Raw genomic sequence first — 26,842 nt, forward strand, 5'->3', positions numbered from 1 at the left:
TCTGCCATAGCAGTTTAAGAAATTGAATTTGTAAAAGCTCAACTAGTTTTCTACTTATCCTATGCACAACATCACTAAAACCGATTATCTGGTCATTTAGTGAAAGGGCACATACAAAAATGAGTTAATTCTTTTCGTTGCTTAAGCAGTTATTTGACTGCAGGGGCATCACAACTGAGCCGCATCACATTCTCATGTGAACTCCCAGCAGAGACTGCTGGATAGAAATTTCAGTCGGAGTGGCAGCCCTAATGGCTTTCTACTTCTGAGGTCCTGGAAGCCAATGTTGCCCAGTTCTCATCAGTAAATCCAACAAACTGGGGATTGAATCTAGAATCAACTTGGTCTGTATGGTTGGACAAACTGAGCCTGAGTACTTCCTTGAAACCATTAAAGAAGCCCAATCAATGATCTTTTAAAGAACGGTGTTGCAGAAAATTCTAAACACTGCTCTTTTTTACTGGACATGTAATGAGAGAGAGGCTGACTCTTATCTTGTGCAAAGGCCTGTGGTATTGAGTACAACATATATTCATTAGCAAACTCTGGTTGCACATATTCTTGGAGCTTTAATTGTGTGACATTGTTTGCAAATGTTATTGCATTTACTTGGGTCCTCTGTAGTAGTACATTTGCTTGTGGTTACATCAAAACTGGAGGTGGTTCCATGCTGCTTTAAGCAACACCAGAAATTGTTTTGAACTATTTATCCAAGTCTGTGTAAAACATGTACTGTGGTTCTACTGCAGATCTCTGGTTGTAGTAGCGAGAAATCAACTGCCTCCCACACTGAGTCAAGCACAGGCTGGTGGCAGGCCACAGGATTTAAAAAAAAATGCAGAACCAGGTGGAACACTGCTGCTGAGGTTCGGAAAGGCCTCTCAATGTGCATCTTTGTCAGTGAAATAATGGTATGACCTCTCATTGGTGTGGAACATGGTCACCATGCTGAATTGCAGCAGGTAAAGAAATAATGAAAAGTTTTTGATCTTATCAGCAACCTATATAGTATCTTTTAACGTTAGGCAACGTCTTGGTGTTTCACCGGGCCATTACAAAACGTATGATACCAGACCATACAAGAAGCAATTAGGTCAGATGACGAAAAGCTTGGTCATAGACTAAGGTTTTAAGAAGTGTCTTAAAGGAGTTAAGTGAGGTTGAGAGGCAGAGAGGATTAGGGAGGGAATTCCAGAGCTTGGAGTCGAGGCAGTTGAAGGCACAGCCACTAATGGTAGAACAATTGAAATGCACAGGATGCTGGAATTAGAAGAGTGCAGGGATCTTGGAGGGCAGTGGGGTTGGTGTTTATCAAGATAGGGAGGGACAAGGCCATGGAAGGATTTGAAATCTAGGATGAGAATTTTAAATTTAAGATGTTGCTTGACTGGTGTAGGTCAGCAAGCATGGGGGTGATGGGGTAAATGGAACTTGCTGTGAGTTGAGATCTGTGCAGCAGGGTTTTGGATGACCTCCAGTTTACCAAGGGTGAAGTGTGAGAGACCAGCTAAATGTGTTGGAATGGTTGAGTCTAGAGATAACAAAGGCATGGATGAGGGTTTTGGCAGCAGATGAGCTGCGATGGGAAAAGTCCAGCGATGTTCCGGAAGTGAAAATAAGTGGCCAGAGAGAGAGTCTAAGTGAAAGCACAGAATGTAAAACACCTTTCTCCTGCATTCCCAGCAGCAGTGCCTGGTAGATCAATCTTTCATCCTGGGCGATTCCTGGACAATCTGGGAGGGATTAGCAATCCTAATTATGTATTCTCTTGGATAAACTGCCTCACATCATTCACAAATAGAAGGAATGCTCAATATAACAAAATATTTGTCTTTGAAACTGGACTTTGGCATTGTCTTTAATTGATAGTCACAATCTGTGGGATGTAATCAATGTAATGTAGGACTCTCCTTTCTAGCCGCAATTAAATCCACCTTAATCCCAGTAGCGACTTTATAATCATGAGATGGAATGTTTTCTGTGTGAAGTGAATATCCCTGAATAGTGAACGTAGGTTTGGTAACCAGTTTTTCTACTGGGTTGAAGTTGCCGGAATGGTCAAACTACTGGAACTAATATTTTTTAAAACCCGTGGTGCTTCATTGACTGGCCCAGCTAGAAACTGTTCTCTGAAATGATGTATTTATGTTGAATGGTAATGCTAACTCTGCAGCACAGCTGTTCTAACAAAAGCTGACCTTCCAGTCTGATTTCTGCATTTGGCTTGCAGTCAGTTTGATCGGAAACTTTGAGCTATTCCAAATGAATTATGTGTTTGGCATTATTAATATTTCATTTCTAGGTGGGGGAAAATAGAACAAGTTCCAAATTTGTGTGCGGGAAATGCCTGCACAATATCAACTATTGCTCGGTGGACAGACATCTGGTTGAGAAGCACTGTTACTGATGCTTGTATAATTCGCATGCAACCATGAGAAATGATGAAGTGGAGGCGTTTAGGCATTATCAGGCTGGAAAATCCCAAATGGCCTGTATTCTTGCATCTTGTGGGGCCATTTGACCATGTCCCACGATATGGTCCAGATATGAAATTTCGGCTTTAACAAATTTGCTTTTTTTTTTTTAGATTCATGATGAGATTGGCTCCTTTCAAGCAGTCAAACAGTTATTTTAAGTGGTGTAGATGTTCTTACTAACACCACTAAATCATCAGTTTATACTGTAGTGACCCGGACCTTGAATAACTTTATTCATGTGTCTCTGAAACGTTGAGGTACGTTCTTCATCCCTACTGGCAAAATGTTGAATTGATAAAGTCCATTCGGTGTCGAGGATGCAGAGATCTTCTTTGCCCTTTCTGTCAAAAGGTACTTGCTAATGGCTGTTTAGCAAGTCTATCTTTGTGATGAATTGCCCAACTGTTTTGATACAATCTTCCAAATGTGTAATAGGAAACAAATTCCTCATGGTGATGGTATTCATTCTCCTGTAGCCCACACAAAGTCTTTGTGTCCCATCCGACTTTGACACCAGTACTATAGGGGAGCTCCAATTGCTAGAACTCAATTCAATACTGTTATTTTGGAGCATATATTCTATTTCCTTCTGTACTTGTGATAACTTTTCTAGATTCAACCTATATGGATGTTGCTTTATCATCATGTATTGCTACCTCCGTTCTACCTACTTATCCCCACAAATGCATTTCTAGGACCACAGTAACCCATTCAATTCACTGACTCTTAATCTGGAAAACAACATAACCAGTTGTTTAAATTTCAGGACTTCCTTATTACCCAAATTAATTTTGGGGAAGTCACTGTCAGAATTTAACCCTTCTTCTTCTCCATGTTTCATTATTATCAAGACCTCATGCTTGTCCTCATAGCCTTTATCCCAATGCGACTGAAGCACGTTGATATGCGATTTACATCTATCTGGTGTGAGAACCAGATAATTTACCTCGCTTAACTTTATTTCGATTTGACAAATCGCCACTAAATCTTGCTGTCAGTGGCTCACCTAGCACAGGTAATAACACAAACACCTTTTGCCCAGCTACAAAACTGCAAGTCTGTGCTTCCCTGTCAGCCATTGCATTAATTTCCTGCAGTGCAGTCTGAGAATTATAACCGGGTGATTCCAAATTAACACAAATTATCTGTCACTTTGAATTAAACACAGCTGTCTCTTTCCTTTTATCTGTTTCATCTTCATTCAGCTTGCTAAAGATCGTATCAGATAACCTGATCTCACTTGTCTTCCCAAGTTCTCCCTCTTTTGTCTTATTTTATGAGCTTGTGATCTTACCACTACACAAATAGGAAAAAGCCCCAGATGGTGGTCTATTTTAATTTCTCTGTAGCTGAGTTTTGTATTGGCTGTTCAGCCACAGTAGTCATCACTACAGTGTGATCCTGCTATATAATTCCCTGGAATGAAGTGAATCCCTGCAATGGGCAATGTTTCTACCATTCCTGCAACAATTTCTCCCTTCAAGCAACGCATGCTATTTTTACCAAATAAATTTGTTGTTTTGCCATGGATGCTGCTGACCAGAACCTCTGCTTTCAGCATTCTTTCTGGGCAACAAATATCTTTATCCCACAACATTAGGGATTGACTGGCATCTCTATCCCTCAAAATGGTAATATCTTTCCCCATTCTGGTCTGTCCACATGGAAATACTTGACCTTCTCACACATTCTTAAACACATCAGCCACCTGCTGGTCACTCTGCTCTTGTACCATTTGTGTGCACATTTTCATTCCTATTGTTGGCTCTCTTCCTTGGTGTATAAATTCTACCTGCTTCTCCTGTTCTCCAGCTTCAGATTTAATATTTCCTTTTTAAGATTTATAACTCCAACCATCCTTCTGTTTACTTTCCAGCATACTGACTTGGTGTGGCCCAGTTTATTACAATGAAAGCATCCCCTCGTTTCTCTTATCCCCTCAGGTGAAGTCTCCTTAGAATTTGTAACCACTACCCCATATGCTTGACTGTCCTTTCTCAGATTTAAGAGAGTATTAATAGAAAGGCTTTGACCTATGAATAATAGTCAGCAAGCTCTGCTGCGTGCCTGGCAGTTTTAACTCTGCTCCTCCACGAGTTTTTAGCACTGCAGGTATTGAATCTTTAAATTCTACCAACCGAATTACTTAGGGCTTCATAGGCTCTCTATTTTTTATGCTCTCACCCACTTACCAAAATTACTTTGTTTGACCGTTTCAAATTTAATATATGTCTATCCAGACTATTTTCTTGTTTCAAAGCTTTTCTGTAAGCCCCCGGCTTACCTGAGGTACAGCTATCTTCACTGTTTCATATTCCCCAGACCGTTCCTTTGACAAAGACACAGACGTCACTAGCCCTACCTACAAGTTAACTTTGTAAGAGCTGTGTTTAAATATCTTGTGACCATTTCATCTGTTTAGCTATTTTCGCAAAGGTATTAAGAAATGCCTCGGCGTCACTTTTTTTAAAAATAAATTTAGAGTACCCAATTTTTTTTTCCAATTAAGAGGCAATTTAACGTGGCCAATCCACCTACCCTATACATGTTTTGGGTTGTAGGGGTGAGACCCACGCAGACACTGGGAGAAGGTGCAAACTCCACATGGACAGCAACCCAGGACCGAACCCATGTCCTCGGTGTTGTGAGGCAGCAGTGCTAACCGATGTGCCACCATGCTGCACCTCGGCATCCCTTTTATCAAGTTTTGGCAGTGCCTGTACAAATCTCCACTAGGTAAGTGTTTAGAACCAATTTCTTCCTCATCCAGTTTTGTTGCATTTAAACTATGTTCTTTCACTATCTGTTTCTCCTGCCAATGCTAACTTCTGCATTTCCACTTCCCTTTGGAAAGCTTCCTCTCTTTCTTGTATTTCTAATTTCTTCTTCCATTTTTCTTGTAATTGAATTTTAGTAATTCAATTTCCCCACTCCTTGAAGTATTGGGTCTGTAAGACACCACTTGTATATTTAAATAGGTTGCTATGCTTTCAATTATTTCAGCTTTCATAGCCCTTGTAGATATTCCTAATTCCGATTTATCTGCCAATTCCATCAATTTAACTTTAGGTACATTTTCAAATTTGCTAAGATTATATTGTCTACTTCCAAATAAGCCTGAGTTAGAGCAAGAGCCATCTTTGTAGTCTCATTATTTTAAATACCACACAAGTATATTAATAATTAAACCCACAGTTTTATCTGAAGTTACCTCTTGTTCCCAAAATATGCCCACATTCCCTGAACTCAGATATACACCCTTTTCCACAGCAACATCCAATTTTAGTAACTCTAATAGGTCAAATCCAGCTAATAGTTACTGGTGACCCCCAGGTGACCAAGTCTGGGAAAACGTCTCTTTCTGGTTCAACAAAGACACACAACCGCATCTTTTAGAGGATAATATCTGCAATCTGCCGTGGCTCTAAATGTTAAGTGGAACAGGCCTCCGTGGCTTGGATCATAATTGGAACTGGCCTGTCTGACTGGATGGAGAACTAGCCTGCTTCACCAAAGAGGGTGCTAGCAGTTACACTGTTCAATTTCTTTGATATCCCATCCTGTACATTCAGCTGTCTACCTCACTCAAAACTCCTTGCATTTAGAAGTTATTAGCAGAGCCCCACTGATCTCTACCAAACAATGTTTTTGATAAGGCCATTTGCACTTCAATGTCTTGGGATGCCTGCTGATCTTGTTACTGAGCCCATCCATCCCATCATTATTCCTCTAGGCACCTGTTAGTCTTATTAGTTCGATGTTAACCTCGTTAATTTCCCAAATTCCTAATGCTTGGGACAATTGCACACACACTGCAATGGTTCACAAGGACAACACTACCACTTCCCGTTTCAGGGCCAGCTAAGCATGGACACAAAATACCAGTCTTGCAGGCGATGTCCACGTCTGGAGAGTTAATTTCTTTAACTGGGTGAATCTGACCACTGATGTTTTCTTACTGCTTCTGTAAAAGGAGGTCCCATTGATGCTGGAGATGCGGATACAGAGCTAGGAGCTACAACAGGGTGTGTCAGCAACGATCCAGCACCTGGAGCTGCAGTTGGAAGAATCCAACCGCCTGCAGGGGCAGGAGGCGGTGCCGACCATGCTTCCGACTTAGGTCAACACCACACGGCTGGTGTCCACAGTGGAGGTCTTGGAGTCGAAGGTATTGACCATGGGTCAGGATGTCCTTGGCCTGGGCATAAGAACATAAAGAACTAGGAGCAGGAGTAGGCCATCTGGCCCCTCGAGCCTGCTCCACCATTCAGTGAGATCACGGCTGATCTTTTGTGGACTCGGCTCCATTTCCGGCCCAAACACCATAACCCTTAATCCCTTTATTCTTCAAAAAACTATCTTTATCTTAAAAACATTTAATGAAGGAGCCTCTACTGCTTCACTGGGCAAGGAATTCCATAGATTCACAACCCTTTGGGTGAAGAAGTTCCTCCTAAACTCAGTCCTAAATTTATTTTCCCTTATTTTGAGGCTATGCCCCCTAGTTCTGCTTTCACCCGCCAGTGGAAACAACCTGTCCACATCTATCCTATCTATACCCTTCATAATCTTATATGTTTCTATAAGATCTCCCCTCATCCTTCTAAAGTCCAACGAGTACAGTCCCAGTCTCCTCAACCTCTCCTCGTAGTCCAACCCCTTCAGCTCTGGGATTAACCTAGTGAATCTCCTCTGCACACCCTCCAGTGCCAGTACATCCTTTCTCAAGTAAGGAGACCAAAACTGAACACTACTCCAGGTGTGGCCTCACTAACACCTTATACAATTGCAGCACAACCTCCCTAGTCTTAAACTCCATCCCTGTAGCAATGAAGGACAAAATTCCATTTGCCTTCTTAATCACCTGTAAACCAACTTTTTGCGACTCATGCACTAGCACACCCAGGTCTCTCTGCACAGCAGCATGTTTTAATATTTTATCATTTAAATAATAATCCCTTTTGCTGTTATTCCTACCAAAATGGATAACCTCACATTTGTCAACATTGTATTCCATCTGCCAGACCCTAGCCCATTCACTTAGCCTATCCAAATCCCTCTGCAGACTTCCAGTATCCTCTGCACCTTTTGCTTTACCACTCATCTTAGGGTGGTCTGCAAACTTGGACACATTGCCCTTGGTCCCCAACTCCAAATCATCTATGTAAATTGTGAACAATTATGGGCCCAACACTGATCCCTGAGGGACACCACTAGCTACTGATTGCCAACCAGAGAAACACCCATTAATCCCCACTCTTTGCTTTCTATTAATTAACCAATCCTCTATCCATGCTACTACTTTCCCCTTAATGCCATGCATCTTTATATTATGTAGCAACCTTTTGTGTGGCACCTTGTCAAAGGCTTTCTGGAAATCCAGATATACCACATCCATTGGCTCCTCATTATCTACCGCACTGGTAATGTCCTCAAAAAATTCCACTAAATTAGTTAGGCACGACCTGCCCTTTATGAACCCATTCCGCATCTGCCCAATGGGACAATTTCCATCGCTATTTCTTCCTTGATAGATTCCAGCATCTTCCCTACTACCGAAGTTAAGCTCACTGGCCTATAATTACCCGCTTTGTGCCTACCTCCTTTTTTAAACAGTGGTGTCACGTTTGCTAATGTCCAACCCACCGGGCCCACCCAGAGTCTAGTAAATTTTGGTAAATTGTCACTAGAGCATTTGCAATTTCCCTAGCCATCTCTTCTAGCACTCTGGGATGCATTCCATCAGGTCCAGGAGACTTGTCTACCTTTAGCCCCATTAGCTTGCCCATCACTACCTCCTTAGTGATAACAATCCTCTCAAGGTCCTCAGCTGTCATAGCCTCATTTCTATCAGTCACTGGCTTGTTATTTGTGTCTTCCACTGTGAAGACCGACCCAAAAAACCTGTTCAGTTCCTCCGCCATTTCCTCATCTCCCATTATTAAATCTCCCTTCTCATCCTCTAAAGGACCAATATTTACCTTTTGTAGCGCACAAAGACTCCCGAGAGACGAATAGAGGTGAAGTCGATGAGGCTTTATTAAGCGTGACTTGTTCCCCGCAGTTCAGCAACAGACTGGCCTGCAGGGGAGAACTCTTGGTTCTTATACTCCGCCTTCAGGGCGGAGCTAGAGATCAACAGCCAACCAGGACCCGGGATCTGTCAGCCAATGACATCACGGCTTCACAGTCCCACATGACCCCCAATGCATACTACCACACCTTTGCCACTCTTTTTTGTTTTATATATTTGTAGAAACGTTTTATATATTTGTAGAAACATGGACCACGGTCCCTAGTTCACTCACCGCCCAGTAACCCACCCCACCCCTATCCCGCTCCACCTCCACTGCCCCAAGAGTTCGGTGGGACCATGTGATGGAATGGCCAGCTGCAGGAATCACCCAGGTGGAAAGTGGTTGAACGAAGCAGAGCACCAGAGCTCATTGCAGAGTGGGTCATCATCATCTTCCGTCCCGTGGATCAGACCCGCTGTTAATGCAAACCCAGGGCCCGTGCCCTGGAGGGAGGCAGATAGGAATCACAGAGGGGGTTGCGGGGGGGGGGGGCGGGGTTTGGTACAGAGCGGGTGGACATGGGAGAGGGGTCGGCTGGGAGTCGGAGATGTTGTGGGGGTGGGAAGGGATGATCGTGCCGCTGGCCACGCCTCCTAGTCGGCGTTTCTGGAGGTGATTAGAGCCCCACGTATGTCCCGGCGCAGATGTTATGCGGTCTCCTGTGTCTGCCCGGCCCACATCCTCCTCGTCGGATGAGGCCTGGTATTCATCCCTTGCCTCACGCAGGTCTCGCTTCTGCTGCACGCTGTTTGGAAGGACACAGCAGGCCACCACGCTGTGGGAGATGCTCCTAGCGCCATACTGGGCACCTGAACTACTGCTTCAGGACGGCAATGCAGCATTCGATCATGCCCTGGGCGCGGCATTGGCATCGTTGTAGTGGGTCTCCGCGTTGGTCTGTGACCTACAGATATGCGTCATCAGCCATGACCACCAGGGGATAGTCCCTTCGCCAAGAAGCTAACCTCTCACCCTGGGGTGCACCTCAATGTCAGAAACTGACCCGCGTGCCAGGATGAAAGCATCGTACACGCTGCCTGGGTATCGGTTGGTCACAAACCAGCTGTATGTTCATCGAGGGAACTCTTTTCGGTTTGTGAAGTCCGGTGTCTCTAGCGCCAGTGTCCTGTGGATCACCCCTGGTGATGGCGCTGACCCCGCTGCCCAAGCACCCTGGTGGGCTCGGCCCACATTGAATTTGATGTATTGAGCCGAGTGGGAATGCAGAGCCTCTGTGACAGCGCGGATGCACCTGTGGACTGAGGTTGGTGAGATCGTGGACAGTTCCCCACTCGGTGCCTGGAAGGACCCCGTGGCATAAAGGTTCAGGGTGACTGTCACGTTGACAGTCACCAGGAGTGGGTGTCCTCCCTCATTCCCCCACGGTGCCAGATGTGCCATGATCTGGCAGATATGCCATATAGTCCCCGTGCTCAGCCAGAGTCTTGATGGCATGCCTGGTCCAGCAGCTCCTTGAATGACAGACGCTGCCAGTACACATGAGGCCTGATGTGGCGCCTCCTTCTTAGCTCCTCCTCGGCCTGTTGGGCGACGAGTTCTCCATCCTCACCGGTTGTCTCCTGTTCCACTGGGGCAGGCTGCACAGCTGCAGTGTCCTCCCCGAGCATCTCCTGTACATACAGCTTCCGTGCATCCCCCAGGGCTGCGGCGGCTAGGATATGGCAAATATTCCTGGTTGTATTCCAAAGTCCATTGTCTGTTGGGGGTGAATGGCAGACAGGTTAGCATGGTGTGTTCCCGCAATCCCGACCAGGTCCAACGTTACACGGTGGCCAAGGCGTACACTGCAGCCCATGCCAATGCATGTCATCTCTCCGCCTCTCCAATCCGCGCACCCAACCTTTGGCTGTTCTCCTGGCACTCTGCCCTTCACACTGCACCCCTGGTCCCGTGCCTGGCACTGTAGGGGCCTCTGGTCCCAGCACCTGTCCCGGCTGGCATGGGTACTGAGTGGCTTTTGCTACTCATACCAATAGTACGCTCTGCTGCTCAATCCAGTGCCCTCCTGTATAGGCCATTCCCCTTGGGTGGCATCCTCTGGCGGGTGGCATCCGGCTTTGGGTGGGGAGAGTTGTGGGTGATGGGGTGGAGTGAGGGGGTGGGGTGGGGGCATGGGTTGAAGGGAAAGGTTGGGGGTGGGGGGGGTGGATGCATTCTTACCGCTGGTGTTGCTCTACGTAACCACAGGCTATGGTAGGCTGTCAGTGCGATGCGCAGCAAGATGGCTGCCTTGCAGGCTGCGGCAAGTTGGATGGGATAACCTGGGTGGGATTCTCCATAGCCTGATGCCGAAACCGAGAACAGCGATCAGGCAGAGAATGGCTCCCGATGCCGAAATCGGGAGAAGTGCCGGTTCGCAATGCTCCGCTCCCACCAAATCGGCATCATTGGGACGCATTTCCCGCCCCGTCGGAGCACCATCAACTGGCCCACCCGCCATGCTGCTCCTGTTTCACGCGGCGACGATGCTAGCCCCTCTCAGGTAATGGAAGCGGTGAGGATTTTATGTCGATTCTTTCATCGTGAAACGTTGACGCCGGCTTAGCCTCGGAAATGGAGAATCCAGCCACCTGTCTCTAAATTGAAACTTGCGGGTTAGAATGCCTCTTTGAACTCTGGTGAGGGATCGGTCGACAGTGTAACTGATCAGGTGACTTTTGGATCTGTTGAATGACCAAATGTCATTTTGTTTCTCATTTTACAAGATAGAAATTTCATGAATTTTAAAAACACTAACTAAATCATTTTAAGCAACCTTTTGAAATTTGCTTGAGGAACCCCATCAGAAATGCAACATATCTTTGGTTTTAATGTGCCCCAAAATTCAATATCTAGAAGCTGCATGTCAATAAAGCTCAAACGTGAATACATGGTGAACAGTAAAAAAAAAAATCACAATTTAGAACTAAATGTCTTAAAACTGTTTTGATATATTTGTTATTTTGTAATAGATTTGTAACTGGCGCCAATTTATATTTCAAATATCTTTATTTAGCCACATGATTTTGTTCACCTGAAGGAGAGTTATTTGGTTTAGTCTGAAGATAAAGGTATTGCTATCTGACAGAGCCCAGGTCATTTGGCTTTTTTTTGACAGAGCTGAAAACCTGTGGGTTTTGTAATAGAAGCCGAGACATAAGCATGCTCTCTTCAATAGATTCTTTAGCACCTATTTCCGCACTGTCCTAAGAACAGAGTAACACTGTAATACAATGTATATGTGGCTCATTTAGTTGACAATTCAAACTAAATCATTTCAAATGGAGTACAAATCAGTGCAGGATAGAAAATATGATAATAGTCTGTAGTTACTAACCTGACAGTGTGCCATTTCCAATTATGCTGCACTCCATAAATGGTGCACAATATAATTGTAACAGAGAGCAAATAAAAAATACACATTTGGAATATACACTGTTTATGCATTATTAGTTACAAGTTGAGGAGAGCATATATTAATTTAGCAAATGCGAACAAATGTTCAAGTTTTAACTCTTAATGCAAAATATTGTAAATGCTGGAAATCTGAAATAACTATTACTGCTTTATTTCTGGAACTTGTGTTCCAGATCCAAGAACACAAGTTCCAGAAATAAAGTGTGCTCTTGATCCAAGAGTCACACCCATCAACTGCTGAATGACTGTGGAGTTAAGCTTCAGGGTCCTGCATGCAGATGTGATGTTCTTCTTTTCAGATGTCAATTGGGTTTCACAGTACCCAAAGTCATGCATAGCCTTTTCCTCTGCATCTGCTGGGAAGATGGATGCCATATCCTCACTCCTTTTACTTTTTTGTGCTTTGTGAATCACCTGGTGCCGCATCGTCACTAATATTGTCTAATTTAACCAGGTGACGATCATCATCATCCACATTTGCCTTTGTGTCCTTCAGGATATTCCTTTCTCACGTGCTTATCCTCTCAATTCCTGTGATACATTTGCATGGGTCTGATTTGTAGCTGTGGAAAATGATTGAGGGGAGGGTGGTTGGGTGGGAACTCTTCCCACTAGAAGTCATAGATATCAAATAGCCAATATTGAATTGGAGGAAATTTCTTACCCAGAGGATGATGAGAATAGATATTTGCTACTATTGAGTGTTGTGGATGCAAATAGCACAGATCAATTTAAGGAGAAGGCAAATAAGTACAAGAGGGAGAGACAAATGGAACAATATACTAATGGGGTAAGATGAAGTAAGGGGATGACTTATAAGGAACATCATTCCGTTCCCTTCCCTCCAGAGGTCAGTTGGGCTGAATGGTCTCTTTCTGGTGTAATTTCTATATATTTTATGTCTAGTGGTATCACCCTGTCAAAAGTGGAAGAAGGGGTTTAAGGTTCTGCATGCAACTGAGTACTGTTTGGGGTGAAGATGACAATCGCTTGTCATTATCCAAACCCTCTACCTTTACAATTCTGGCTCCTGTCTTCTATATGCTTTTAATAACTGTAATATAATATTTTGTGCTGTGGTGACCAAAATACAGCACTGATTTTGAAATGAGTGTGCACCATTGATTTGTAAAATGGAGTGATTGCGTCTGTTTTTCAGTTCTGTACTCTTTCCAAAGTCATTGTACCTTTCCTGAGGCTTTGTGCTTAGAACTGAAAGCCATACAGTATTTATGGTGGGTTGCGACCAAGGCTCCTTGCAATTGAAGTATCAGATCCTCACTTTTAAATTACAATCCTCTTCAGATGAGGCCAACATTCCACAAACTTATGTGATTTTCTTTGTACTTGTACATTAGTTTTTAATGATTTGTGTGCATGGGAACCTAAATCCTTCTGGTGGTACTTGTGTAAGACACTATGGGTTTTGTGCTTTTGATGTTGGCTGCTCTGTGTGTTTGGCTGTTTTGGCTAAAGCTGAGCAAAAATTTCTATTAACGTTAATTGGTTAAAAGAGTCAAGAGTCAGACAGCCCTTTAACTTTTTTGTTTGGTCACTTTTGCCTCCAACATGTTTTCATCTATAATTGTTTTTTCTCCGATAGTTTAGTGCATTGTTAGCTTTGGATATTCTGGTAGTGACCACCCTTCCTGAGAAAGGCAGCCAGAGGCCATGGATTGATAGTTTAGTATTTTTAATGCATTTTGTTTAAAGCTACAATATTATCCCTGTATGAGCTTGCAAACATTGCACATCTAAACTATTACAGATTTAAAAAGATGTACGTGCCTGTATATCCTTGTTAACATTCTACAGCGAACATGCAAAATCCCAGTTTCGTATTAAATTAAGAATGCAGAAATGAAAAGTGGAACAGTTAGCGGTTGCAATCTTTATTTCCTGGATTTCAAGAATTGCAACAACATTTGCTTGTTAACATTTAGGATATAGACCTGTTTTTTGAATTTTTATGAATAGTCTGTGGATTATATAAAGGGGCAGCACGGTAGCCTGGTGGATAGCACAATTGCTTCACAGCTCCAGGGTCACAGGTTCGATTCCGGCTTGGGTCACTGTCTGTGCGGAGTCTGCACATCCTCCCAGTGTGTGCGTGGGTTTCCTCCGGGTGCTCCGGTTTCCTCCCACAGTCCAAAGATGTGCAGGTTAGGTGGATTGGCCATGATAAATTGCCATTAGTGTCCAAAATTGCCCTAAGTGTTGGTTGGGGTTACTGGGTTTTGGGGTTAGGGTGGCGGTGTTGGCCTTGGGTAGGGTGCTCTTTCCAAGAGCCGGTGCAGACTCGATGGGCCGAATGGCCTCCTTCTGCACTGTAAATTCTATGATTGTCGATTTAAAAGTAAAATGCTGTACATGGCAGTTGCCTTGCCTTGCACAACACGGTGTTTGCTATTTGTTACATTTGTTCATAGACTTTCTGTGTGTTATTACACTGATCTGTGGTAAAGAGCTGAAATAGTGCTGTGCCCTCTACAAAGGACCCCGGGGCCTGTGTAAATGGAGCAAGAAAAGAGAATCCTTACTGCGACATGCAGCAGCTAAACTGGAACTGTAAATTAGAATATTTAATCACATGTCAAATCATATGCAGAAAGCGAAATCGAGGGAGAGAATGAAACATGGGATTAAGATGGAGCAAAATAAGACACAAACTGAGAAAAAGGTTTTAAAAATGTATTTTAAAGTTTCAACAAATTTAAATCTGAGGAAATGAGACCCCACAATTGGCTTGTTTATCATTAAGTAAGACCTATCAAATTTAAACATTGAAGTCTTGACTTTATCTGGTGAGTTTAGTGGATATCTGGTGGATGAGCACTTCAACTTTATGGTGTTGCATGTATTTAAATGCTGAATTTGCTGTCCCATGTTATATTCTAAAATTATTTACATTTCAGGTGATAGGAATCTTTAAAATTCATTTTCCTGATTTAGTTGTCATTGGCACCAACATCTATTACCCATTCCTAGTTGAAATGGAGAGAGTGATGTTGCTGGTTGGTACTTGAGGCATTACGATCTCTGTGGTGAAGTTGCTCCCACAATGCTGCTGTTAAGGCATTCAGAATTTTGACCACGTGACAATGAAGGAACGGTGATTATATGTACAAGTTGTACAAGAACTTGTAGGGGAACTTGTAGTGTTCCCATACAATTGCTACATTGTCTATCTGGGTAGTGGAGATTGTGCATTTGTGAGGTGCTACCAAAGGATCCTTGCTGAGTCTCTGGAGAGCAACCTGCAGACAGCACACAAGTGGGTGAAGTGTAAGACATCCAGACAGCTTTGTCCTGGATGGTATTGAGTGGTTTGAGTCACTGTAAATACTGCATACAGCAGCCATGGTACACAGTACATTGGAGCTAGTGATCAAGTGGATTGGAGCCAGTGATCAAATAGTATCACGCATCTTGAGTGTTGCTGCTAGCATCTGTGATGGTGGGCACTTCAGGAGGCAGCTAGGCAAGACTTTTTTTTATAATAGAATATCTCCTTTCATTTCCTGCACATGTAGAGACATTTCTTAAAATTAATCATCCGCAATAAAATGTTTTCATATAAAAGAGTTGGTTACATTTCTGCCAACCCCCTCCCTGATCGAAAAGATTGTGTCAGAGGACAGGATTGGGGAGGGAAAAGTCTCTGATATTTATGGACAGTTAATGGAAATTAAGAAGGCCTCGTTGGAGGAGCTAGGTGGGACATTTGGAATGAGGTCCTGTGGAGGATAAATTCAACTTCCTCGTGCACGAGATTAAGTTAAATCCAATTTAAAGTGGTGCACATGAGAAAGTCGCACATGAGTTTTTTCCCCCAGAGGTGGAGGATAAAAATGTGGGTGATGCTCCAGAGGGCCGGCAAATCACATGCATATATTTTGGTCCTGCCCAAAATTGGTGTACCAAGTCAGAGATTTTGGGGCTGAAAGTAACTCCAAGCCCATGGATGGTGATATTCAGAGTCTCGGAAGATCCGAGAGTGCAGGTGGGGAGATAAGCTGCTGTGTTGGCCTTTGCCTCTGCGATAGCCCTGAGAAGAATCTTGTTAGTATGGTGAGCTCTGAAGTTGCCTAAGGCATCGGGATGGGTGGGCTTCTTGGCAGAATTCCTGCATTTGGGAAAGATAAAGTTTGGCACTTGGAGATCAGAGGAGGGTTTCCACTCAAGGTAGAGGTTGTTCATGTCCTTAAGCGTCAGTGGAAGGTAGAGGGGTGTTAGTGGGGGGGGGGGGGGGGGGCTGTATTTTATATTATTTACAGTAGTTATAAAGCGGGGAAGGTAGAGTTTGAGAGAAATTAACTTTTTGTTGGAGATATTTGTATAAAGTTGATTGTATCATGTTTTATATATAAATCGAAAATGCCTTGAATAAAATATTTCCACAAAAAAATGTTTAATATACATTCTGTCATGCGTTTTGCAATTCCTTTTGTAATGTTTGTGCAATTAATGCATTCTTCTGTACAGCAGCTCACAAATTTAAACATGTTAATTTGGGTTATCAGAAACCCTCGTATACTTCTGCCGTATACTCATCAAAATGGAAAAACTTTTTAATGAATACAGCATGGTCACACAAGGAGACCGAAAAACTTTGTTTGTATTAAAGTGTAAGAACAGTTGTATTTTAACTTGCGTATCATGCTCTCCTTCAGTCAAAGTGTAATGATTGCCAAGCATTGGGTTATACATTCCCACCTGGAGACTGTCTCCCTACTGATGGGTGCACCCTGATTGAAGTTTACTGGGAGGTGAGCACAATTTGCCAAGGATTCCAAGCTGCAGGTTGAATATGTCAGATTAATAGGAAGACCATTCACACCATTTTGGGACAGATTGGTCCATCAAGTTTAATGTAAGCTGGGTGCATCTTAAAATCCTGAAGATAACTTGATATTAAGTAACAATTTGGGGTAACTGGGGCAATTTAACATTGCCCTTCAGACAATTGTAATATAGAGGGTGGCCTGTAAACTCTATGAATAGTAAATGCCTTTATAGGGCATGGCATTATTTGCCTATGGATTGATACATTAAGAAAACATTAAACTTACAGAATGTGTATGTAATTAGCAAATTAATTAAGTGCAAGATGATGAATTTTGTTCGTAAGAATGAGGCCATTCTCCTTGGAAAATGAAGAGTTGAGGAGCAATCAACCTAGGTTACTGATAAACAGATCACAAAATGGTATAGATTAATCTAAGATCATTTAAGAAAAGCAAACAACACGAGGGTTAAATTGAAGTGGGATAAAATTGAAAAGCATTGAAGCTATGTTCAATTTGTAAGGAGTAATGGCTCAACCATATTTGGAGAACTTTACTCAGTTCTGGTCTCGTTATTAAAAAAAAGACATGGAGGGACCAGAGAGTGGAATGGTATGATAGCAAAATTGACGCAATAAATATCAAAAGCGATTGTACATCGATTCTAAGGTTGACAAGTGACCTGTTTGGGTGGGGCAGGGGGGCCAGGTTGAGAGGCGGAGTGGGGGATACCATGGGGGCTAGGGTGCTTAGTGAGGGCCAGGGGTATCCCATGCGGGGCTCGGTCTGGGTCTTTAAAATAGTTACACCAAAGTTAGAAATGCTCTTATTCCTTCTAACTCTGTAATTCTGCAAAATTGGCAGAACCTTCTAAAGTTAGCAATTTAAATTGTTTTGTTGGATGGTTCCTAGCGCAGCGCAATTGTCCAGGGGAAGTTGGCCCTTCTGGACAATTACTGGATAAACCTGTGGTGATGTGTCTATAGGCTATATCATTGATGGATGGTGTGCGACCTCCAACCAGCAGGTGGCGATGCAGACACTACCATGCGGTCGCTAGACCAAGGTCATAAGACCAGTGACTCCTATATAAGGGGAGATACAGCCGGCCATCATCAGAAGATTGCAGATGATAATAAGATATACAAGTGAATGGTCGGTGCTAGGTGCAGTTCCAGAGGAGTAACAAGCAGACTCCATGATAATAATCGCTTATTGTCACAAGTAGGCTTCAATGAAGTTACTGTGAAAAGCCCCTAGTCGCCACATTCCGGCGCCTGTTCGGGGAGGGCGTGTTACTGCTTTTCAATTTTATAACGTCTCTGTAAAAAATTGCTATCTTACCACTCGAGACTCAATAAAGATCCTGGTTTGGACTAGTCTAGGCGTTTGGTGGATTCCTTCGTAAGGTCTAGAAGACCAAACACAACAAAATCCTTACCTGGGAATCTTTGAGAGAGATTCCTCAGCGCATCTTTGGAGCTTCCCCCAAATCCTACACTGGTGATCCAGACAATTATGGGCCAATGTTGTCTCTGACTTGAACTATTAACCAATATATTTGTCGTGGGTTTGCATAACTTGAAAATCTGAGTATAAACACAACCCAGCTTTCTGTCTGTCCAGCTAATAAATGGTCCTTGCTCCAGGGAATTTTACATGAGTGTGGTCAAATCACCAGATCTTCTTTTATCCTCTTAGTTAACCAGTTAAGAGGGAACAATTTTATTTTCCACTCTTCAAAAGCGGTCTGTAACAGACCCCTGCTGTCCATGTTTCGTGGTTGCCCGAGTTGCTCTGTTGTGATAGATTTGAATCCGATATCGTTATGTTGCATGTGTATCAAAAATATCATCTGTGACTTGATTCAAATTTAATTTGTGCTATATGGCTAGGGATAAGAAATGCCTGTATTTCTTTTGTAATTCCCATCTCTTTCTCTCTCCTTTCTGCTTTCTCGCTCTTGCCCGTTGCTCACTCCTGATCTTCAACTCTCCATTTCTTGCTTGTGTGCTCGTCTATCTCAACTGCAATCCCCCCTCCCCCCCCCCCACCCCTTCGCATCCATGATTACCCTGTCCACCTCCCACTCCTCATGCTTGCTCTCGCTCCCTCTTGCTCTTGTCAAATATGAGGGGCGTGATTGAACCAAATTGGAGCAGAGTTCCCATAGTGAAAGCGTTCGGCTGCATGTTTCCCGGCACTCAGTGCTGAGAAACACAACGCTATCTAACGTGACTCTGTTATATACAGGGCCTCAGCGGGGAACTCATGGGCAAGGCCGCACTTAGTCCTCTTTCCTGCATTGAGGAGGCCTGCTCGCTGAAACTCGCTCCCCACATGCACCAGGCACCCCTGGATCTGATCACTGCCATGCAATAAATGCCAGCTTGTTGCCAGCCTGGTACCCTGGCACTGCCCTTCCCAGCTGGCAGTGCTATCTGGATATCTTGGCAGTGCCAGGGTGCCATGTTGGCACCAGCAGTGGCAGGGTGCCACCGTACACCTGGGGGTCTCCATTCCCCTTGGAGACCCCCACAAGTAACGTTCCATCTGGTCCCTGTTTGTGGAGACCAGAACTGAACAAGGTTGCCAAGGCAAAGGGAGATCCCAGAGCCTTGGTTACCTCTGGGACCTGCATATTAGAGTGAGACCAGTTCTCTCATTCTATTTTGCGAATTTGCCAAAAGCTGGTCCCACCCACAATCGGTGGGCTTCACATCTGTCTTGTGAGATAGTGTTAGATCTCGCGAGGCGTGGTGAGCCGGATAGATCCCGGGAGCTGGGTCTCCCGGCATTTACCAGTCACATTGCGCTGCAGCGCACTGCTTTTCGGGTGCAGATTGACCGGTTGATCCCCTGGTCCTTCCCATGCCTCTTTCTGTCTCTAATAATCTGTATGATCGTACTCAAATTTTCAGATTCTGGGATGATGCCTACATTGTAACCATCTATGGTACATCTTGTTCGTACTATTTGGTATAGACATATGTGAGACTGTTTCCGTTTGTTTTTTTATTTCTGTACGTGTTAAGGGTGTAGCTGTTCTAGCTTGGACAAATAGAACACTGCTTTCTCTGGGAACATTGAGTCCTTCTACAAAACAAAATATACCTAATCACAGTCTTTGGAGTTGTAACATTCTCTTGGGAGAAGGTGTACTTGGAATCTGGCCTGTGTATTCCGTGTAATTTTGTGGAAATTAAATTTTCCATTTGTGTTCTAGTTATCTTGCTTTGTTTTCAAAGAAAGATTGTGGCAGAATGATGGTTGAAAGTGTTGCTCACCCTACTGGATCTTGCAAGTGAGCTTTGGTTTGGGCATTCAACTCTTAATTCAACTCTAATTTAACCATTGGATTCATATTTAGATCATTTCCATGGACAGTACATTTTAGACCTATCCTTGGAACTACTATGATTGCATGTAACAGTTAATCTGCCTCCTTCCTGCCCATCAACCTCCTATTGTTCCTCTGGGGACTTGAAGACCTCCCCTCTTTCCACCCCGCCCCCCCCCCCCCCCCCCATCCCAAAATGTTATGCATCAAGGATTTTTTTTTCCATGCTCACCCACTTCCATTGCTGGCGGGCAGCTTGGGTCCTGTGGTATTTGCGTATCAGAGAATGACTGCTCCTTTTGAAAACAAAATACAAACCAGGAAATAGCTCGATTTGACATTGTGTTTTGTAGAGATAACGGAGTGGGAGGGAGAAGAAGTTGGTGCACGTAGCTTCTCGCACTCCCAGACTCACTTCAATTCTCCAGAGGCATTCAGCACGTCAGGCCGCCTATGCAGTATTCTTCACTGATATAATTGAAAAACCGGCCTGTGCTGCTGCCAGCTCTGAGGAATCATCACAATGTTAGTAGTGTGACTACATGAATGGATTTATCCCTCCTGTTGCTTTTCATTCCTTTTTTAAAAAAAGTCAATTTAGGTTCTGGCTAGGTTACTGCATCTCTGTCCCTCCCCTGTGAGTTCTGACTTTCCAAGGATTTTCTGTTTTGATTCATATTTTGTACATTAACCAAAGTGTCAGGATCTTTACATTCCACCTCAACTCCTGAAACTTCCAAGCTCAGTATGAGGTTCCTTATTCATTTCAGTAGTCCGTTTGACTGATTTTGAATGTCAAGGCTGTAGAGGGGTGCTAGCAAGTTGACAAGAACTTAAGATATAAGTAAACAATATTTTAAGGGGGAAGAGTGTTTGTGATTCAGGAAAATGTAATGCATACTCTTCTTCGGTCCACATGCATTTTAATATAAGCCTAAAAATCATCCAGCAATGAGAGCAAAGCAAACCATTTGAATTTGTTGGTTTTTCAGAGATCATTGACATTTTTTCCTTGCTACCAGCATGAATTCTTAGTGTTGATGGACCCTGTGCAGCTGGTGGTAAAACCTGTTAGCAGAACTCCTTTTAAACTATGGATCTGTTGTTCTCACTTTCCAGACACCCAGTTTTTGGTCAGATGAAGGAACAGAAAAGAAAAGCACACACCAGCGCTCTGCTTCATGGGGAAGTGCTGATCAGCTGAAAGAGGTAAATGAGCAAGCAGTCCAAAAACAGTATTCAATTAATAGTCAGATTGTGAATCTTTAGGGTGGGATTTCTTAAAGTGTAATTTACAGTTTCTGTAGACCCTGAAGTGGGCTCCATATACTATAAATATATATTGTTGGCCAGTTCCTTAATCCACTCTTGTTTTGTTCTCGCGTTCCAGGTATTTGATTTCTGTGAAATTGAAAATACAATTAAAGTTGCAATCTATTCCTTGGTTGGTTTACTGTGGTAGTTTTTCGCTAACTTTGCATTCTTAACAATTCATTTTGTTTTGAAAATGGATTAATTTGTATGTGAGTTTAGATGAAAAGTGTGGCCAGGTTATTTGGTTTTGATGGGTATCACCGTTAAACCCAACCCTGGGCAGGACTCTCTGATACGGAGGCTAAGTGTTAATGCCGTCGTAAACGCCGTCGCGTTTCATGATGGCGTCAACAGGCCCCCCAGGAGCAGCTATTCCGAGCCCTGCAGTAGGCCAGCATGGCACTGGAGCGACCCACGCTGCTCCAGCTGCTGATACCGGCGTCAAATGGGGCCTCGAGTCTGCGCATGCGCGCTGCGACTGGCGCGAATGCGCACTGCGACCAACGTGATTGCGCGCATGCGCGTTGGCTTTGTTCTCCGCGTCGGCCCCGACGCAACATGGCGTAGGGCTACAGTGGTCGGTGCGGAGCAAAAGAGGCCCCCAGCCCGAGAGGCTGGCCTGCCGATTGGTAGGCCCCGATCGCGGGCCAAGCCACAGTGGAGGACCCCCGGGTCGGACGCCCCCACCCCACCACCACCAGGCCGCCTCCGGAAGGATGCATGCCAAGGTCCCGCCAGGTCAGACCACACATGGACGGCGCCGGCGGGGCTCGGATTTTTTTTGCGGTCACTCGGTCCATCCTGGGCGGAGAATCGCCGGGAAGGGGGGGCCGCGTCGAGCCGACCGTGCTGGCGCCAATGGCGCCGATTCTCCACTCTCCGGAGAATCGGCGGACCGGCATCGGGGTGACGTTGCGCAATTCACGCCCGGCCCGGCGATTCTGCGGCCTGGCAGGTGAGGGACTGGTGAGGGGCTACCAGTGACGTCAGGTGAAGCTCCCGCACTGAGAATGGCCGGGTCCCTGGCAGCACATGCACATGGCTGACGACCTGCAGCGGTCGCGCCGTACAACATGGTGCCGGCCGTGCGCAAACCCGACCAGCCATCTGCGACCCCACAGGCCACCCCCTTCAGTCCCCCCCAGCCCTCGCAGAAGCCCCCGCCCAGCGGCACGGATCCCGGCCGAGTATGGCGGCGCTGGACACCGTCTGCAGCTGCCACGTCAGGTTCCCGACCGCTGAGACCACACGTGTCCTGCGCCGCCGGGCACTCGGCCCATCGGGGACGGAGCATCGTGAGAGTGCCTGCCGATGATGCATTGCAGCGGCGCGTGACACCATTATGCCATTTCCGAGGCAGAGCATGGCTGACTGGTGCTGGCCCCGATTTGGGCGTCAGAGTCGATTCTCCACCCAATCGCCGATTACGATATTGGCGTCGGGCAATGGGGAATCCCGCCCCTGATCTTTCAAAGAAAAGGACAAATAAGAGACAGGTAAGTAACTATACGCCCATTAGCCTTGCATCCATTATCGTAATCCTAACAGAGGATCACTCGGAAAGTGAAGGGGACAGCAGGTATTCTCAATGCAGGTTTCGGAAAATAAAATAGTTTCTTACAAACGTACTAGGTTAGAAGATGAAAATAGTCTTGTTGAAGTTGTCTACTTGGATTTTTAACCAAGTATTTGATGAGGTACCTTTCATAGCTTACATCACAAGATAGAACGTCTATGTGAATTTGATATGCTGCGATAGCAATTTCCCTGTTCAGCAGCTAAAACGTTGTAGTCAGCAGTTGTGGATTAGTTTGGAGGAATGCTACGAATGATATACCTTATCAGACCGTCTACTATTCACTGCCTTTATTAATTATTTGTACCATGATGCTAGGAGTAAGGTAAATAAGTTTGCAAATTTGTGTTTGTGTTAAGACAATAAAGAAGCACAGTGTAAAATTCAGGTGAGGAGGGGTAGGGAGCTCCCTTCTCTTTTCCCACTCCTTGGCTGACTGCAACAGGTTTCATTTAAAGAATATGCCTGCCAATTCAGTAAATGTTGACGTGCTGTGACTATAAAAGACACAAACCAGTTTCCTTGAGATTTAAAAGAAACAGTATTTATTGTACTTAACCAAGTCTAAAAAAATCAAATAAATGCAAGATTACAGTGTGGTAGGAGAGATTAAGCAATTTAAAGTAAATTTAAAAGGGTATACGATTATTGATGACTTGGCTGTTTTCTGACTGAACTCGGTGGTCCTTTGGGTCGGCGTTGAGGCAGTTTGGACAAGTAGACGGATGATTTATCTGTTCTTTGTCAGAAGAAAGCACCTATGGGATTGAGTTCTTTTAAAAATCTATGGGTGGGATTCTCCCGGCGACCGGAGAATCCCGGCCGAGGATTTTTCCATTGTCGGCATCTCGCCCGTGACATTCTTGCGACAAGCGGGACGGGAGAATCCAGCCCTATGTCTGCAGCTTATAGATGGTCAAACCCAGCTGACAGGGTTCATAATATGCAGGTTGTTTGGAGAGAGAGAGCCCATTCATGGTCTTGCTCCTTCAACCTCTCAGTTGCTTGTCTAATCGACAGAAAAACCAGGTGCTTGAACACCAAAAGGGTTGGCTTGTCATATGATCCTCTCTCCAATTGCCCAGAAACAGATATGGTCATGGCCAGTGTATTCCACATGTAACTTGATTAGATCACGCCCTCCTCCCTCCCCCAAATTCATGCTCCTTCAAGGCAATTGGCACTGGTGTGGCTTTGCAAACAGGTGGTCCCCATTTCAATAGTTTTGGGAATGTGCAGCCATTTTTGATTATGATTTCAAATCTTTGGTCTTTTGAATAATTCAACTTGTGCTTTCCAGCCAATAAATTCAAAACTTATTTCTTGATTTTAAAATATGGTTTCACAACAACAGTCTTGTGCTGTGCAAATCAATTTAGATGCGCTAAGGGAGTGAGCCAAACAATGGAAAATGGCATTTAACCAAGGTAAATACAGTGTCCTGCACGTAGCTGGGATCAATACAGAATGTACTTCTTTCAGTATTGTTATCTGGAAATCTATTGGGAGAGAAAAACATCTAAGTATCAATTTGTACAGATCACTGAAGGTTTACCACCAGTGCAAAGTAACCATAGCCAAAGCAAACAGTTGTGTTAATGCAATCATTCACTACAAATCAACTATACAGGTTGGACTGTAGACTGCATCTGGTGTGCTGCAAGTAGGTTTGGTTCACTTGCATGTTGGCCTATGAAAAGGCTCAGAGGAGGGCTATGTGAATGTTTGCTAATTTAAGGAAACTCAGTTATACTCAGGCTTCAAAAGCTAGATCTATTTACTTCAGAGCTGTGTAGAATTAGAGGTGACCTGATAGGGTTTACATAACATAATGATAGGGTTAGATTTGCATGTCTATTGAAAGCTTATTTTTGTTTGTAATAGAGGGAAGATCAGGGACCGGCATTAAATAGTGTAGTAGGAACAGGCCAATTCTTTTCACAGAGAGCAGTGGACTTCTAGAATGTGGTGCTGGTTTGTGTAGTGTGTGCTGACTTTGCATCTCTTTAAGAGGAAGCTGCATCTGTCTGGGGCAGAGATAGTATGTAAAATATAAGTGGATAAACAGTTGCACACATGTTCACTATGATCTCCTGGACTGGTTCCAATTACTTGCAGGGTTGTGAGGATTTTTCTAATTCCTTTTTTCTTATTGCTTTCTGTTTTTACCTATCCTGGGTAATCACATGGCTGTGGGTGTGTACACAATGTCTAGTCATGATACTCTGGCATCATGGATGTGGACAGGCTTGATGGGCCAACTGTTATTTCACTGCCTGTCATTTTTCTATGTTTATGGGTTGGTAGGGATGTCTTTTTTGGCCAATAGAAATTCCAGTTATATTTATGCGAAAAGTTGAGAAAATCAGGTGGGGGAGGGGGTAAGCTAAAATGTGTATAAGAAATTATTTTTTTTAAAAAACTTTTGCCAGAAGATGTCCCATCAAGAACAAAGACTTATGTTTGATACAAACAATGATTTGGCTCTATTTCCATGCATCTTGGCACCATGTTTCATTCTTATTCCCCAAGGATCGATGGGAGACAGCATTGTTACTGCTGCACTAAATCAGAATTAGCCCCAACTTCTATCTCCATGGTATCTGACCATGTTTCCCAATGGCATTGTAGTTGACTTAAAAAGCTATGTCTTAGTGTTCCACATTGCTTTTTTAGTTGGATTGTTTTGAAGGAGCTCAGTTGCAGCTAAATCATAGAAAGGTACAAAGAATAGGGATAGCTGTTCTATAAATAATGAATGTCAAGCCATTATGAATTGGAAATCTCAAATAAACCTTTGATTCTCATTATATTCAATGTTTAATGTTTTAATCCCGCAAAGCGGTGGTCTCCCTTTTAATGTGTGGCAGAACTATGCAATATAACCCATTAGTGATTTTAGCGTGTTGATTAGTGGAAGTGATGGAAAGATGTGATTCCGTTAAAGCATCCTCACGGGGAAGGCTTTGATAAGCAAAGTGTAACAAACTATCTGTCCTGACTGCGAGAGTTTATTCTAGGCTATAACTCATGGGATTCATATTATTATTGCCTCTTGAGCTTCGCTCTTTTATGATGTCATCCCAGTGTCTGAAGTTTGCTGGTTTATAAACATGTCCCAACTGTTTGTTGACTACATAGTACCTGTTTTCAAAATGATCTCATCTTGCAATTCCCACAACGTATCAAACGTATGGAGATGGGTTCTACTTAACCTTTTCCTGCAGCTTTCTGACGACCTATTATGCTGGATGGGCAGGTGTGAGAAGAAGCCATCTGAAGGGGACATTTAAAATAATGGAGAAAATAGTATCAAAATATATTAGATTTTCAAAAGTCCAGGTGTGCTTAATGACACTGATACAGCCCCAATGTACTCCTGTAGACAAGCGTGACCTACAACTTAAATCAAAATCACTTGCCGTTCATTATTCTCCTGAATGTGTGTGACCCTTGTATATCAAGAACCTGCCCCTCAAAAAGCAAGGGCTTCATCCTTGTCCTCTCCATATTGTGTTCTGCCTTCTATAAAAATGCAATGAGTAGTCTACATCAGTGGCTGGTCACATCCTTAAGTCCATATGCAGGCATTACCAAATAGTAAATTGCAACATGGAAGAAATTGGCAGGGCATTCTGTTGGAAAAAGTCCCTAATAAAATAAATGATACTGGACATGGGAGATGCTGTAAAGTGCATTATGTAGCCAAAACAGCCGCCATGGGAAGTTGGAAACCACAGAATGCATGTGAGGGGGAAGAGTTTTGCTAATGGCTTTGCTGCCATGCCTAGGGAGTAAGGGTCCCTACCATGTCACTCCCGATGAGCTCAATCTTTTAATTTCTCATATCCTCT

General features: G+C 43.9%; 1 protein-coding gene across 4 annotated transcripts in view; it reads left to right on the forward strand.

The window, feature by feature from the left end:
• glcci1a (glucocorticoid induced 1a) overlaps positions 1–26,842 on the forward strand; it is a 336,314-nt gene that overhangs the window by 143,924 nt on the left and 165,548 nt on the right. For 3 of the 4 annotated variants that reach the window (XM_072509094.1, XM_072509093.1, XM_072509091.1), the window contains exon 3: positions 21,218–21,307. The exons of the other annotated variant lie outside the window; for it this stretch is intronic. In XM_072509094.1, coding sequence (XP_072365195.1) covers positions 21,218–21,307 — 90 coding nt within the window. The remainder of the gene's footprint in view (positions 1–21,217; positions 21,308–26,842) is intronic. 4 annotated transcript variants of the gene reach the window in all.

The sequence above is a fragment of the Scyliorhinus torazame genome, chromosome 6 (assembly GCF_047496885.1).
Source record: "Scyliorhinus torazame isolate Kashiwa2021f chromosome 6, sScyTor2.1, whole genome shotgun sequence".
Classification (NCBI taxonomy): Eukaryota; Metazoa; Chordata; class Chondrichthyes; order Carcharhiniformes; family Scyliorhinidae; genus Scyliorhinus; species Scyliorhinus torazame.